The sequence below is a fragment of the Oenanthe melanoleuca genome, chromosome 5, assembly GCF_029582105.1.
Source record: "Oenanthe melanoleuca isolate GR-GAL-2019-014 chromosome 5, OMel1.0, whole genome shotgun sequence".
Taxonomy (NCBI): domain Eukaryota; kingdom Metazoa; phylum Chordata; class Aves; order Passeriformes; family Muscicapidae; genus Oenanthe; species Oenanthe melanoleuca.
In genome coordinates, this window is record NC_079339.1 from 5984813 (window position 1) to 6000974 (window position 16162).

At 40.0% G+C, this 16162-nt stretch overlaps 1 protein-coding gene across 2 annotated transcripts in view; it reads right to left on the bottom strand.

The window, feature by feature from the left end:
- Positions 1–16162, bottom strand: part of NAV2 (neuron navigator 2) — a 199399-nt gene that overhangs the window by 99011 nt on the left and 84226 nt on the right. For both annotated transcript variants that reach the window (XM_056492748.1, XM_056492747.1), the window contains one exon: positions 2425–3529. In XM_056492748.1, the coding sequence (XP_056348723.1) occupies positions 2425–3529 (1105 nt within the window). The remainder of the gene's footprint in view (positions 1–2424; positions 3530–16162) is intronic.

Consider the following 16162-nt stretch of genomic DNA (forward strand, 5'->3'; position numbering starts at 1 on the left):
CAAAGTCCAACCTCCTGACAGGGAGGTGAAGATGTGGCAGACCTGGTAAAGTACCTGACAAAGGAACCAACAATACCACTGATAACTAGAGACGATGGGCTGACACAGCTGACCAGGACACACATGACTGACGGTCACTCTGTACTACAGAAGCCCAATCCCACTCTTTAATGGCAAAGCCTTCTAACACACCCCTGCTTGGAGTGTGTGCAGAGTCCTCTCTTGAGTGGGGACATCCTGGAGGGTAAGCAAAAGAGATGTGCCCACAGTCATTGGTATAACAGTCATTGGTGAATAACATCAATCTCTGCTGAATAACTGCTTTTAATATAACTTTAACATAATTCCTTTGACATTGTTTCAAAAATAGTGAATTATACTTTACTAGTAATCACAGCTGCCTTTACTGTGTAGTAAATAATTCTGATTGAAAACTATTAGTCTAATCATTATCAAAATAAATCACTTATTTTCATATAAATATATCTGGTTTGCCATCCTTAATCCTACAGGACAGTTGAGTTATATGAAGTTCAATTACACCTATATAATCCTTCAGACATGAACAAAGTTGACAAAGTCAGGTGCTAAGTCTGGATCCAGCTGCATCGAGGACTCCTCTCTGAAAAGAAGTTTAGAAAGCAAGGGGGTCCTTTCTACACCTCCTGACTCAATGGGAAGGCTTCTCTAATAAACTTTATCTGAAGCCCCCTTTCTGCCCATGACAACTCTATACAAAATGCAGGAGAATTTCTTATGTGTTTGCTTTAAAATAAAAGCATCAAACCCCAACAAAAAGTCTACAGACAGCTGAAAAGTACAGATTACCTTAACTGAGTCCGAAAACACCTGAGCCTTCTACTGCAATGCATCAACAAGTGCATTTTGCAGATTGAAATAATGTCTGGATGGTAAATATAATAATGTGTTATGTTTGCCTTGCAAAACCAATACGATCTCACTTTTCTCTTTCCTTTTAAAGCTAACATGATTACAGAGTTTGGCCTTTTTTCCTCCAGTGCTGAAAAGTAAACACTATTTTTCAATTTTCCAGCTGCCAACAGGTAGTTTCAATCCTGGTTTTGGTAAAAGATCAAATAAATACTATGTGGAGTATATCAGTATGTTTAGATTATAGAAAATGTACGGACTACATCTGCTTTTACGCTTCAGATGATGATACCAGTGTTCGGACTAAGATCAATATCAACAATGAGGGGACACTGTAGTGATAAACTTAACAACCCATCTCCACAAATTTCTTCTTCCCAGGTCCCCTGGCATTCAATTCCATACACAGGGAGAATTCTTAAAGGGGCCAGAAGACTCAAGAGTTGCTCTTCCCATTCCGCGTTCCTACACGGGCCTTTGGTATCTCTTTCCTCCATTCACTCTCATTTAAAAAATGTGACCAACCATTCTTTATGCTACATCTGCCAAGAGATCCAAGGCAAAAATGTGTACACTAGAGATGAAAAAACCATGGGACAGGGCAATAAAAATCATCAAAGATCATGAACAGAATCTCTGCAAGTGAAAACTAAAGAGGCTAGGATAACTTATCCTAGAAAGGACACATCTTAAGGAAGGAAAAGAGGTGAGAAAAGTCTTTCCGATCAAAAGCAGCAAGATGATGAAAGAGAAAAAACACTTGGATTCTCTTCCTACAAAAAAGCTAAGCAATACCAAAAAAACCCCATGAGATGGCTATCCCAACCAAAACTCCCATCCTCTAACTGAGAAATTTCTTGTGTCCCAGTCATGCTGTGTTTTTGGAATTTCTGCTACTGATTTCCTCTTTTTCCTTCCCCACTATCCCTAGGATACTTCCCTACATATCCTCTACTGCCACTGTCAAAAAGAAGGTGCTTCAAACAGAAAACGGACTAGATGAAGGTTAGCTGTGACTTCATTTGGCTGCTCTTTTCCTCATCTCAGGGTTAACACATACAATACCACAGACTTCTTGTCTGGCCTTACTGAAATAAAAGAGTTTTTATTTTAATTTTTCTATTTTTAATTTCCAATTCCTGCTTATAGTGAGGCAGATCCACCACCATCAGCCACAATGAAGACCCCAAGTGTGTCTTGGCATTGTTACAACTTTCAAAGCTATAGTGCACAAAACAAACCTGATAAATGTTTTGTACCCTTTGGAAGAGCAGCACCTGGTCAAGAAGGTGTTCAGATTGTCATCTTTCCTGCTAGTAGGATTGGATACAACCACTATTCCCCTTCCTATCACAACTTCTCATACAGCCTTCACCATCAGTTTTTGTGAAAATGCATATACTGACTACACTCTTGAAGCAAGAAACTTGTCCATGGTGTAGCATTTACCTCGCTGCTTCACCCCCCTGAAGGAGTCCAGAATGACCCTCCTGGGCAGCCCATCATCCCGCAGACCCTGGAGGAGTGCCGTACCTGTACATGAAGGGCGCGACGGTGGCAGTGTTGGGGTGGCTGTATTGCTGCTGGGGCTGAGGTAGCTGCACACTCATGGTGTTGCTGCCCGTGGTGTGGGTGGTCACCGTGGGCCCGTTCACAGCTTGGCTGCTGCTACTGCTGTGGAGGCCCCCGGCACAGCCCTTGCCCTCGGAGGAAGCCAGGCTGGAGGAGGAGCTGGAATGACGGCTGTCCAGCTGTGGCTTCTGATGCGAGAGCCCTGAGCTGCCTTTCCCACCGCGGCTCCTCTCGCCTTCCTTTGCAGGAACGGGGGCACTTAAGGATTTCCCGGTGGTGTTTTTCATTCCTGGTTTTGGTATTCCGCTGTGCGAAGGGGCAGAGGTTTCCTTCTTGGCACTGTTCAGTTTCCCTCCTTTAGGGATAAAGCTTGTGATCTTGGAGGACTTTTTTGGCATCTCTGTTGCTGTTGTTAGTGCTGTCTGTTCTTCTTTAGGTTCCTCCTTCAGGTCCAGCTTCTCGGTGATGGATGTTCTTTTTGTAATATCTTTACTTTTATCCTTGTCTTTCTCTTTTTGTTTCTCTTTCTCCTTCTCATTACCCTTCGGAGAACTTTTCTTATTAGTCAGTGCACGGCTGAAAGTCCTTTGTGCAATTCCCTTGAGTGCAATTTTGGGGCTGCTGGACATTGATCCCGGATTGTTCACATTCTGATTGGTGGCATCAATTTCTTCGCTCTCCTCAAAGCTGAGGAGCGTCTCCAGCTTTTCACAGCTGTTTTCCCGAGAGCCTGGACACTCCAGCATTGTCCCTCCTGCTTTGGAACCCCCTTTGCTGTTGAAGAGCTTTAGTTTTTCCAGCATGGATTTCTGGCCGTTGGGAGCTGTTTTGGCAATTTCCAAAGGAGGTTTTGGAGGCTCCACTGCTGGCTGCTTCACGGATAACATGGAAGACGTCGCTGTGTGCTTGGCACTGAGGGACTTGCTGCGCCAAGGTTTAACAGCAGAGCTGGGCTGAGGGATGGCTGAGGAGTTATTGCAAGGAACAGCACTGCCGCAGCCTTGAATTGAGGATGAGACATTTTCATTCATTCCTGTGGGCTGGGAGGCCGTGCTGTCTGCAGGCTCTGGGAAAAAAAACCACAGAAAACAACCCAAAAAAACAACAGAGTAGTACCTGGTATTAGAGTTACTATGAGATTCTTTCTGTAATGAAACATCAAGAATTTCACACTGATAACATTAAAAAGACACATCAGTATTTTCAATATCAGTGGAACTCAGAGAAAATAAAAGCCAGTTTTCTTTTCCTACCCAGCAGTGCAGCAATGAGCTCCTACTGTATAATTTACATTTACTTGCTGTTTCAAGAAAAAGAAGAAAGAAAAATAATCTCTTCCAATTCAAACCAAAATGTGTTCTGCAATGTGCTCTCCCTTATTAAGTCCACAATACTTTTTCATTTCTTTAGCAAAAACACAGCACTATTTTGCAACTAAGGGTTCCCTTTGCTTTTGGCAAAATACTTGCTGTCCAAGTTCGATTCTTAGAAAAACCTCAAACACAAAAAAATGCAGGAGTAAGGAAAAAAGTAAAACTAAAGTCCTTTCAGTTATTGGGGGTGGGGGTGGTAATATATTCATAATGCAAAGGTAGAAGAAAATTCCATGTACAAAAATAAAACCAATTGTATCCTTTTGTAAAGAATCTAAATTAAGTATTACCACATATCTGAATACAGCTGTAAGAGAAATTTGTGGCAGCAACTATACAGCCCTCCCCCACACAGAAAACAAACCTTTTATTTAGTTAGTTCCTTCTAATGTTATTTATTCTTATTAAGAAATTACTTCCGAGGCCAAAGAGAGCTTGAAAAATCACACTCACCTACCAGTGGCCACTTTTCCTCTGAATCAGTTTCTCTTCGCAGAGTTTCCCTTTTGGAGATGTTACTCTCTCATTTATCACAGATATGTTTTCTGTTAAACTGCTCATGTTTCAAATTAAATTTTGTCATCTGTGTCTGTTTGCCTGCCCAGCAGCCTGCTGGGGATTAACGGCTCTTACCTATATTTCCCTGCCCTCTAGCACGAGAGTAAGCTGTGTACAGAGCTGCATTTTTTTAATTCAAAAATCAACAGCAGTGGAGAGCGTGCGTTCTCGGCAGCAGGAGCAGCCCTGTGAATCCAGCCCTGTAAATCACGAGCTGCTGCAGCCACACAGGGACTGTTTTACTTCACTTTCAGTTGCTCAGTGAAGATACGGCTCTGTTAACCTCCCTCCTCTGAGCCAAACCAGATCTACTGAAGATTTAAGTCACATACATCTTCCTGACTTAGCACAGAATCAGGTTTCTAAGAGTATTAGAGACTCCTTAATAATATACTCAGCCATTTCACATGGTTATGGACAAAGTGGAATAGCAGGAACTAATGATATTTTTAAAAATATTACTGAAGTCAGAAGGTTTTTAGGACTCTTAACCAGTAACTATTATACTGGCTGGTTTTCCTAGGGCTTTTCCTATGGCAAAGTACCCACACGGAGCTGGAAGGAATCAGGAGCTGGATTACAGACACAGACAGGAATCACGCTGCTTTTAAGCTTGTGCCAGTCTTCTGACTCCCAGGGCATTACTCCTGTTTTACTCTAGCACAGAAGGAAAATCAAGCCACCAAATTTCCCAAACAGTGATGCCATCTGGCCTCTCGCTGCTTTGCTCAAGCCTGCTGAATTAACCCAATGTGTTAAGGAGGAACAAAAAGATAATGGCATAGAAATCAGAAGATCACTGAGGTTGGAAAAGACAACCAAGATCAAGTTCAAGCATTAACACCAGACTGACAAGCCCACCACTTAACCACATATCTAAGCAACCACCTCTGCATGTTTCTTTGAGCATCTCCAGGGATTTCACCACTGTGAGGAGTCCTAGTGACTCCCAGTGTGAACAGCAGCAGTGACCTGACACAGTGTCCTGACACAGACACAGAGAGGAAGGTGACAACCTCTTCGCAAGGTGCCAGCAAAGTTCCTCACTCTGCTTTCAAAACCTGCACCATTGGTCTTTCCTTCATGCCTCTTACCATACACTGCTGCTTTGTTTTTGTTTTCATTTCCTGAAGTCCTCCTGTTCATCACAGTCCACTTCCCATCCCCACACTGCACCAGGCTCCTTTTGCACACTCAGAACAAGCAAGCATTTGTCTCAGCCTGCCTTCCACAGAAGATGTCCAGCAATGGAGTGAAAGCTTCATGAAAATCCCAACTGTGCATACTGTACAGTTAATTTGTATAATTATTTTTAAAAATAGTAATAGCCCATTTCAATATTGAGATATTGCTATAGGAATTAGAGATTGACAGTACTTTCAACAATAAGTTCCTAATCCACACGTCTTCTGGCCTTAGCATGCTAAAGAAATCTCAGCACAAAGCAGAACCATGCCCAGAAATCATTAGAGCTGTCTAGGATTCAGGAACATGCCTAGGATAGATTTACAACCAGGTCAAGGGAGGGACCCAATATACTGATCAATATGGACAGGGAAGCCTTCACTTGCTCAGAAAAACAGGGCTGGGGTAATAGAAGGGTGGCAAAATGAAAATGACCAGTAGGGGTTATATTCATGAAATAGAAGAGCTGGTTGTACACCCTGCTAGTACAATACATGCAGGCACAAAAACTCAGCTCGGGGTCTGAAAATACAGACAAGTGAGGAGACTTCTTAGAAAAGGAATCTGCCTTCTCAGACAGGTGCTTCACAACAGCTCGAGAAGAACACAGGCAATGTGCGTATGGGATGAACAAAGCCAGTCTGCATTCCCCAGCACTCAGAGCCTACACAAAGTCACTCACCTGAGACAAGAGGGATGTGAGACCCAGATCCATAACTTGGCTGAGAACTCTCATCCTGCCTCAGACACTGAGCTGGCTGTTAGGTCACTGCACAGCAGCAGAGGCCACCACATCAAAACAGGGCTCTGACCAGCTCCACAATGTTCTTCTTGAAGTGAATGGAAGGGGTTGGCTGATTTGGGACCTCAACTGCATCCTAACAGGACAGATGAGTGCTCCAGTTCACAGACCTCTGGGAAAAAATGCTTGGCTTGTATCACGTGAAATGGCTTGTTTTCCAAATCCCAAAGCATTGCTCAGAATTTATTTCCCAGCAAAATCCAGAATTTCTTAATTTCTTGTTTTTTTCAAAATGTTTTTAGGAAATTAATTAATTAATTTATTTTAAAATTTATTTATTTATTTACTTATTTACTTATTTCGTTTGGTCACTGATTAAAATATGCTTTTCCCAGTTTATTTGCTTATAAACACAATGTTCTCTCTGTCCCAACGCCTCCACATACACCCTCCTGTCTGGAAGTGAATTTTGCTTCCCTTGCCAGTGGCGTAGGAGGAGCACAATGCAGCTCCATTTACAGAGATGCCAGAGGAACCAGAATTAGGACAATACTATAATTGTAACATTAAAAAATAGAATATATTGCAACAGTAATGTAATCTTCAGAGTGTCTACTTAACATTTTCCACAAAGTGAATTCTGTGAATACTGGATTCTATGCACCTGAAATGAATGAAAAATATTCACAAAGTCTACAGCTCAGCAGCAACACTCTGGGGAAAGGAAAGAAGGTACCTTCTTACACAACTACAGTGGATTTTGATTTGTACTTGGGTCAAATACAGCGGAACTGGAAATCGAACATCCTCAAATGATTTATTACATTGCACCATGCACAGTCACTGCAAGAAGGAAAAGGTTCACTCTAAAACACTCTCATGAAAAATTGCTCCAGCTTAAGAAAACCAGTTTTTCAGATTCTCCGTTTCTTCCTCACAAACAAGTGCTGGCTCTTTTACTCCTCTGGCCAAGTTTGGTAAGTAAAAGAAGTTCTGCTGCCAGAATGCAGCTTCAAATGCAGGTTTCCTAATGAAGCAGCAACATCAAGTCATGGAGAACACATCAGCATGCAAAGGGGAAAGTTTTATTCAGCATAGCATAGACCCTTCTTTCATTAAAAGGGCAGCAGGTTTCATGCATTCAATTAATAAGCTTATTATTTCCCATGCGTTCCTCTGTGAGGGAGGTATTTTCTTTCTTCAGCAACCTGCATTAACTAATACTGACTATAAAAGAAATGTTTTCAAACCCAAGCTACAGTCTACAATAAATAATGATCACTTTCCTCTTTTCAAAGTCAAATCTTGGCCTGAAATCTATTTTGTTCCTAGTGTTCCTGTTAAAAAAGATCTTGGTGGTCCAGTTCCAATGCCAATACACTCTGTAGTATGGGTAAATCTGATTTCAGCTGCTCCTGCAAAGACTGAACTGCATCTGCAAAAACCCACCCATTTGTGAGGAAGAAAGAAAAAGAATCTGAAGGCTTATGGTCTAATTCTTCCACAGAAGTCTTTGAGACTATAATAAGGTCGGAAGAAAATATATGCAATTTCCCATCATTTGTCATGTTCACTCTGAGTAAGTGGACTTTGATTTGCTATAACTGAAAACTTTCAAAAGCCATCATTATAAGCATGAAAGGCAACACACAGACAAAAGATGTTCTCATAGTTACTCTCCTTAGGAGGGTCAAGAACTTAACAGCATTTTTACCCATTTTTGAATGAACAAACTTTTAGTTTTTATTTCACAGCTATGGGAAAAGTAAGTACTTATGAAGAGAAAGATCTTTTAGTCCACCCTATAGATTAGATAACAGATTTAAAAGCAAATCCACAACCAGATTCTAACTTAGGAAATAAAAGCAGATCTGCTCTATGACATTGCAGTGTCAGAACTGCAGAAACCACTGTGGCAGTTTCATCATTTCCCATTTTGAAGAATAAATGGTGAATCTTGACCCTTCCCATCCACCCACCAGAAGACTCTCCTTCAAAGCACTATACATCAAGTCTTACAGAGAAGAACTTTTTAGCTGAGCTGTTCTCTTCTTCAATGATAATTTATCAAGCTCTGTAAGCATGAAAATATCTGCATTCCTGCCAGGAGCTGGCAATAAAAATCCCAATCTTTCCATAAGCCAAACCACGAGCAGATAGAGCAGAACATTCCCAACAAGAGTGACCTGGCACACAGTCCCTCCTCAAAATAAGCAGAACTCTCGTGGCCCACAGAAATTCCCATTTCAATTTCAATTGTAACACTGGGAGAACTGTGGCTGGTAGGAAGACACTGGCTGAGCTACCAGCTTGGGGTGGGCATGGCCTCCACCCACAGGATGGCTGAAGCTTTCTGTTCTCTCTTCTATTCTGGAGCACAAATACCCAACAGAAATTATTTTTTTTTAAAGCAGAGATAGCCAGATAGGGAAATTCTGTATAACCTGAGAAAAGCCTAAATAGGGAACATTTTTGCTCTGCTGGGAATAAAACCTTAGAATCATAGCTGGAACCATAATTGGAAGAGACCTGAAAGATCACCTCCCTGCCATGGGCAGGAGCACTTTCCACTAGATCAGGTTGCTCAGGATGCTTTCTAACTGAGCAGAATTGCTTCCTTCAACTTCTGCCCACTGATTTTAGTCACCTTTAATGGTGATTAAATTTACTGTAACAAAACACAAAAATTACCTTTAGTCTGTGATATTTTTCTTCCCTTCCATCTTATCTACTTCTTCAATTGCAGTGTTGTAAACTCTGTAACTTCAACAGCAATTCCATGCATTCCCAGAAAAGTGTTCTATCTCTGAAAAACCTCACCAAAGCCCGTGGATATATCAGAAACTCAACTTCCACATTTCTGTAAAGCTGCCTCCATTCACACAGAGCTCCAGCCCATGGAACAGTTCTGCTGTTGGCTTGTTCACTTAGCCAAGATTCAGTATTTTTGCTGAGGTGAGGAGAAATAAAACTGGAGCACAGGCAGCCCCTTTTCTCATTGTCTCACCATAACCAACTAAGACATTTGAATTCCTTCTTGTTTTTGTTTAGTTACTGTAAAATTCAAAATGCTGTCGACATGAATGCCTTAGAAAGGTTGGAGGGACCTCTATTGACCACATACCAGTTAGATGATCATAAAAATAATGAAACCAAGTTTACTGTGCCGTTCAAAACAAGCTGCAGCCTCCATTTCATACAGACAAATACCATTCTTGTTCATTCTTCTCAATTTCCTTCTCACTATTTGTACAGTCTAATCCCTCAAGACTTGTCATGACAGACTTATTCAAAAGCATTAATGAATTCCAGGCAGGAAGCTGTTATGGAGTCTTTCATTAGATTTTACACTTAGCTGGAGTGGACAATATGTACAGTTAGCAGCTTTGCTCTCAACATCTCTCCTGCAGGTGGTATGAAATAAGCACTATGAAAATCAGTGGTCTGAGAATTGCAGTCAGGAAATATTGTCCATTTGTATCAAAACCAAATGACAGACACATACTACAGTTTATGGTGGGGTGCTCTTTTTTCAGTTTGCTGGTGCCAGTCACAGATTCTTCAGGAATATTTGGTTATGGACGAGGAACAGCCAAAAGGCTCAGCAGAGAAGCAAACAAATGGAAGAGCCCAGGGAGGCTGAACGATGCTCCTAGCTAGGAAAAGGGGCTTCTACAGATGTGTTAGACACATGCTGGCTCTTGGGGAAGTCTGGGATGTAGCACCACTCCTCTTTGCTTTCCCATGATTTAATAGTGAATCTTTGTTTCCATGGCTGTTTTTCTGGCACACTGCACCCAGCAATAAATTTATGAGACATTGTAAACATTTATTTTAAAAGGAAACATGTAGATACTGCAAAGGCCATGAAATGCTGGAATAGGTCTTCAGCTGGTATAAATTAATGTGGTTCCACCACCTCCAATACATCTATGCAGACGTACACTGGGCAAGAAGCTGCTTCTCAAAGTTAAATTTTACTTCAAAGCTCAGGATTTTTATCCTCATGAACTGTACTGTTAAGAACATGCCACTGGCCAATATTTTTAGGTTTCTTTTCCCTGAAACTTCATTTAAATACATTTTTGGCTTGTTTTATGTACTTCTAAAGTTTATATCAACTATGTTCAAAGTCCTGTGGTCTTGTAAAGCTCCACACTTCAGCCATGATTAAGCCTCCAGCCAGGTTTTGTCTAGGTAGAAGAGCACATATTTTTAGATGCCAGATTCAGCCGGCTGAGGAGTTGTAAAATTAAGCACAAATATGATTCACTGCATACTCATATCTTGTCCTGTAAACATGCCATGCTGCTTGCTATTTCCTGACAGTCTTTAAGCTGTTTGATGGGCACATATCCAACATAAATATGTCACTGAGGATTTATTAAGATGAGTCAATTTTTCAAAAGAACATTTGATTAGAAGAGTGAAAGGGTGCAAACAATACCCCAGGATATACATAAATCTCAGCTAGCCAAAGATGAGTATTTTATTTGACACTAATGATCTTATATGGGCCACCTTCTGACACAGGGCAGGAGCCTTATGTTTGGGGAATTTCTCAGCATTAATACATTTGGTAAATTGGAGAAATAAACTTGAGTCAGTAAGTTTTCATTCACTGAGGTAGACTGAAGAGGTGTGTGTACTGAGAAAAAAGAAACTGAACACCTAAATTTAAAAGGTCAAACCATCAGCTGTGCAACTGCACTGCAGCAAGAGGAACCAGGGCAGAATGCAGCTGCACACTTCATAATGTGACACTAAGGGAAAACAAACGTCATTCAGAATGGTTCATGAGTGTCACATATGGAACCAGAGGTTTGGAGAACCATAGGATAGAAGACAAAGAACTGAACTACTCCATGCTATTCAGCATCAAAATAAGGCATCAGGTGGAGTGCTGTGTCCAGCTCCAGCACAACTCTAAAAGAGACTCACAGACTGGAAAGGGGCCAGTAGACACCACCAAGACATAAAAGAGATTTATCACAAGGAACCTATAAGAAAAAGAATGGAGTAGTAAAGATTGCTTAGTCTAGAAGAGAAAAGGCTGAAGGAGACATTTTAAGCCTTCAAATACATGAATACTGTTATCAACAGGACAGAGATCAAGGAAGAGCAAAAAGATGCCTTATTTTTAGCCACACAGAATGGCTTTATATGTATATTTTTAATAGCTACTTTTAAGACCAAATGGACACTGGAAGGGCTACAGTTTAAGAGATGGTCAAGTTCCTGTAATGAGACATTTCAGAACAGAATTGTGAACACCTGTCAGGAGTAGGTGTTTTCTACATAGGTGCAGTTGATTTTCCTTCAGAGCTGAAGCACAGACTCCCCATCTTCTTTACAAATGCAATTCTATAAATATATAGTGTAAGCTGCAAACTTGTTAAAATTTTATGCACAGTTTTTTAAACAGAATTAAAGTCAGGAGCCATATTCTGCACTTCAAAGTTACAACTCAACAAAAGGAAGTACCAAGTTCCTCAGCATATCTTTCAGATTACCTCAGAGTCCTTCTTTCTCTCTGTGTTTTCATTTTTACTCTTGCATCATCAAATTCGTGATTACTGTACTATATTCAGTGCAAAATAAATCACTCTGAGCATTTGGTAAATACCTCCAATGCATATTCTATTTAGAAAACTGGAGAGGGTTACTCCAGCATCTTCTTTTGGTAGTGCACACAGCAGAACAATAGAAAACACCCACTGCTATGGTAATGTATTTATTGAGAAAAATTCTGTACATTTATTTTACATCTGTCAGACTTACAGATGTAAAGTCAATAAAACCAGAGCATCTCTTGAAAGCCAGCACAGAGGAGCACAGAGGCAGCACCCTAAACACTATGAAGAATATGATGTTTGCTTCATGTCTGACCTAAATGAAGCACTAGTACATTTTTACAGGGTGGGATTACTTAAATTTAAGTAATTATCATATTTTCATGCTGTTGAGACAATCACATTTACTTCCCACTGAAAACTTGAAAATGTGTGTAAACTGGTTTCATATTTTATCGACTTATGCCTCTTAAAAAATATAAAATTTTTTCCACTTTTGCAATCTTTTTAATTGTAGTGAATTTTGCACAGTCTTATTAAGTCATCATTTCAAAAGTAAATGTTAGATTCATTCAACATTAGATTAATTTCTTAAGAAATTATTAGATTCATCTAGACTGTCCCCACATGGATATAGAACAGGAGTGAAAGTAACTGTTTCAAAAAGTCAAAGAAAGGAAATTTTTTTCTAAGCCTATAAGAACAAAATTTTCAGTCATGAAGAAAGTTACAGCTACCTAAAAATTTCAAACAAACAAATAAACAAAACAAATAAATGAAATTTAACTTACTGTTGTCTGTTGCACAACCCAACTGTTTCACTCACTAAAATCACTTCCCACCTTTCTGACACCCATATACTATTCATCCATACACATGGATCTTTCAATCTCAGGAACTCTACTTATTTTTGCTAGTCTCAAGTGAATTGTTAAGATCCTTCTGCTGGTCCTGATTTCCAAAACTTTCCTCGCTCCACCTCTCCCTCAGCCTTTCCAGTAGCGTCACAGAACTGGGCCCAGCACCAATCCACTGGCACACGTTCAGTGATGACCTGGAGGTTGGCACCAACAGGGTCAACAGCTTTTCAGTATCAACTTTAGTGTGAGAGAGTCCTCAGCTCGAAATCCTCTGCCTACAGAGAACATGGATGGAGACACCAGGCTTAAAATTTCGCATTTATGTCCTATCTGTGTGCCACTGGATTCTACAGCTACTCACTCAGCAGGGAGCACTGGAACATTGGATGTTCGTATGAGCTCTCCCTTCTATAAAATGGGAGCATCTGGACATTTCAGGACTAGCCAGTCTTTGGTTAGTAATAGATGAAACTCAAAACATAAGACTTACTGTAACAACTGTTATGTAATAACAGAATCACAGGACAGTGGCCGGTTTGGGTTGAAAGGGACCTGAAAGATCATCCAGCTCCAAACCCCCTGCCATGGGCAGAGACACATTCCACCATCCCAGGTTTCTCTAAGTCCCATTCAGCCTGGCCTTGAACACTTTCAGGGATGGGGCAGCCACAGGAAAACCTGTGCCTCAGCACCCTCTGAAATAAAGAAATAAAAAATTTCTTCCTAATATCTAATCTAAACCCACCCTCTGGCAGTTTAAAGTCATTCCCCCATGTCCCATCACAAGCTGCCCTTGTCAAACAGCCCACTGTAGAAAGAGTCTGTTCAGCCATCCCAGTGACCTTCTGCTGCACTGTCAGCTGGCTCCACGCCACAGGAATTGCATCCAACATCCTAGCACCCTGCTGAAACTATCCTGATAACTATCCCTGCACCTGAAGCCATAAAAAGCTTTCTCTTTCCCATTTAGGCTGAATGCTTCTATAAATGGGCAGAAAAAAAAAATTAATGCTCTAAGACAAATTTCTATCGTGCTTTCTAAATCTCAGAGCTCTTTTTTCACCAATTCTGGGTCTTGTAGTTCTTGCACCATTGCTGGGCTCAAAGGCAAAAGCCTGTGTTTTGTCTCTCTTTGTAATTATTAATTTATTTGGAGTGGAAAAACTGCATGAAGTTAAACAGAACGTTTCCAGCATGGAAGTTTGTGCAATGCCACTTGATTGTCCTTTACTTGGTACAGGAGCTAAATCCAATCATTCATAATGTCAAATATTTCATTTCATTTTACATAAAGCTACAAAAGAAGACTTGTTCTTCATTTTAATGCGCTTAAATGAAAGATCATTCATTCAGGAAAATTTTCCAGATCATCTGTGTTGATCATAAAAAAAGGGCTCAGTAATTTCTGAGCCAAAACTGGAACCTCTGTCTGAACACCAGCGTTGGGCAAATATTAAATTTTGACTCTTTAATCTCTTCCAATGGCTAAACACCCTCATTCTTAAAATTTCTATCCAATCTGTGATCTTAACTGGGCTAATATCAATTTCCTGAGACATGGATACCCACACACTATCTATTCAGATAAGGAAGAATTTTTATTACCATAAATGTCACTACAGGTATATTGTAGGAAATAAGGGAACCTTATAACCTTTCTTTTAGACCAAAAACATAAATTAACCCTTTAAGTGCCAAACTGCACAGATTTTCCAAAGCTCTATTTATGCAGGGGTCTTTCTGGTTTATCAGCATTCCTCTGCTGCGAAGTCCATTTGAATACTACTGAGTATCTTACCCTTCAAGACATTACCCACAAGAACTCTGAGTTCTGATCTCCTTATGTATATTTCTTGCTTTGCTCCACATGAAGATGAGAGTTTTTCCTCTCACTTGCTAAAGTAGCTGTTTAAAATTGAATCTAAGTGTTTGACATAATCCAAATCTGCCATTTATAAATGACCTTAAGCAATGCTGAGTTCAAGACAAGCTCATATCACATAGAACCAAGCCATGGGAGTGTATTATCATGCATTTTTATATCAATACAGGACTGAATATGAAACATTTTTATCATCAGGATAGAAATTCCAATGGCTCATTTCCAGATTTAGGATTTTCTACTCTTTCAAAAGAGAGCATTTAGAGAAATAAATATGGATTTCATAGTAAAGTTGACATGCTTACTGATTTAACTCTGAAGAGCCTTTCCTGCTAAAGCTCTGACAAGATATGCCATGGCCTCTTGAATCATGCCCTTGAACTTAATGCCCTGTCCTCTTGAACCTGATAAATATAACTGCCTACATACAGAGTGCACACATTTTTAGCACACACGTGGCATCTGTAATCATACACCAGTTTGCTCACTGGAGTGGGGGTGACACTTCCTTGCTAACATTTTACTGATGGTAGTCAGTCCTATAAAAAGTTAAGAGGAAAGAAAATCTTTAACTGTCCTTCAAAATACCTTAGTATCTCTTCCTATGTAAGTAGTTTACATTTAAGAAAAAATTTAAAAGGAAATAATATTTATAGGTATCAAAATATGGTAACAGTCTAGGTCACAAGAACCCTCTGGAGATATTCCTTCCAACCTTCACCTGAAAGCAGGAGATGGGGATAGCCTGGACAACCTGAGAAAAGGTTATCCAGGGCCCTGTCAAAGCAAGTCCTAAATACCTCCAAGCAAGTGAAATCCAACCTCTTCTCTGGATAAACACCTCCAATATTTTGTTCTTCTCGTGAAGAATTTTATTCCTATTTTCAGACTTTAGGATTTCCCCTAAAGGAATGTGCCCCTTGAACTGCCACCACACATCCATGTGAACAGAGCACTACCCTTTACACATGAAAAGATAATTATTAAATAGACACAGTGTTCCAAGTTAAAAGGGATTACTCAAAATTTGAAAAAAATAAAATAAAAGGAGCAAGAGAGGAACATACACTTTTCTTACTCTCCTGCTCATATAGACACTGCTATTAAAGCAGTCATTTATTTCACCTCACTGTCTGAATCAGTACACATGTATTCTTGGGTTTTTTCCTTTTTCTGATACTATCCAAGAGAAACCTGACACCAACGTGCCTTCTTTATAAATCTGAGTAATAAACATTTCCTTTGATCTCAAGTAGAAATGGGCAAAGTCTGGTAATACATTTTTCCTACTGATATTTTACCTAACATTCAAACCTCAGGAAAAGTGTAATTTTTCCCACAGATATCTACTGCCCTCTGTAGGATTATTTTAAATAAAATATTAGGAACAAAGTAGAAGAAAAAAATATAAAGAAAGCACATAAGCCTGTCACAGTTGATTTTATAGACTTGACACAAGTAATAAGCAGAGTATTCCCAGACAACACTATCAGATTTTTTAGACTGCAAAATGCAAACTGAATGCC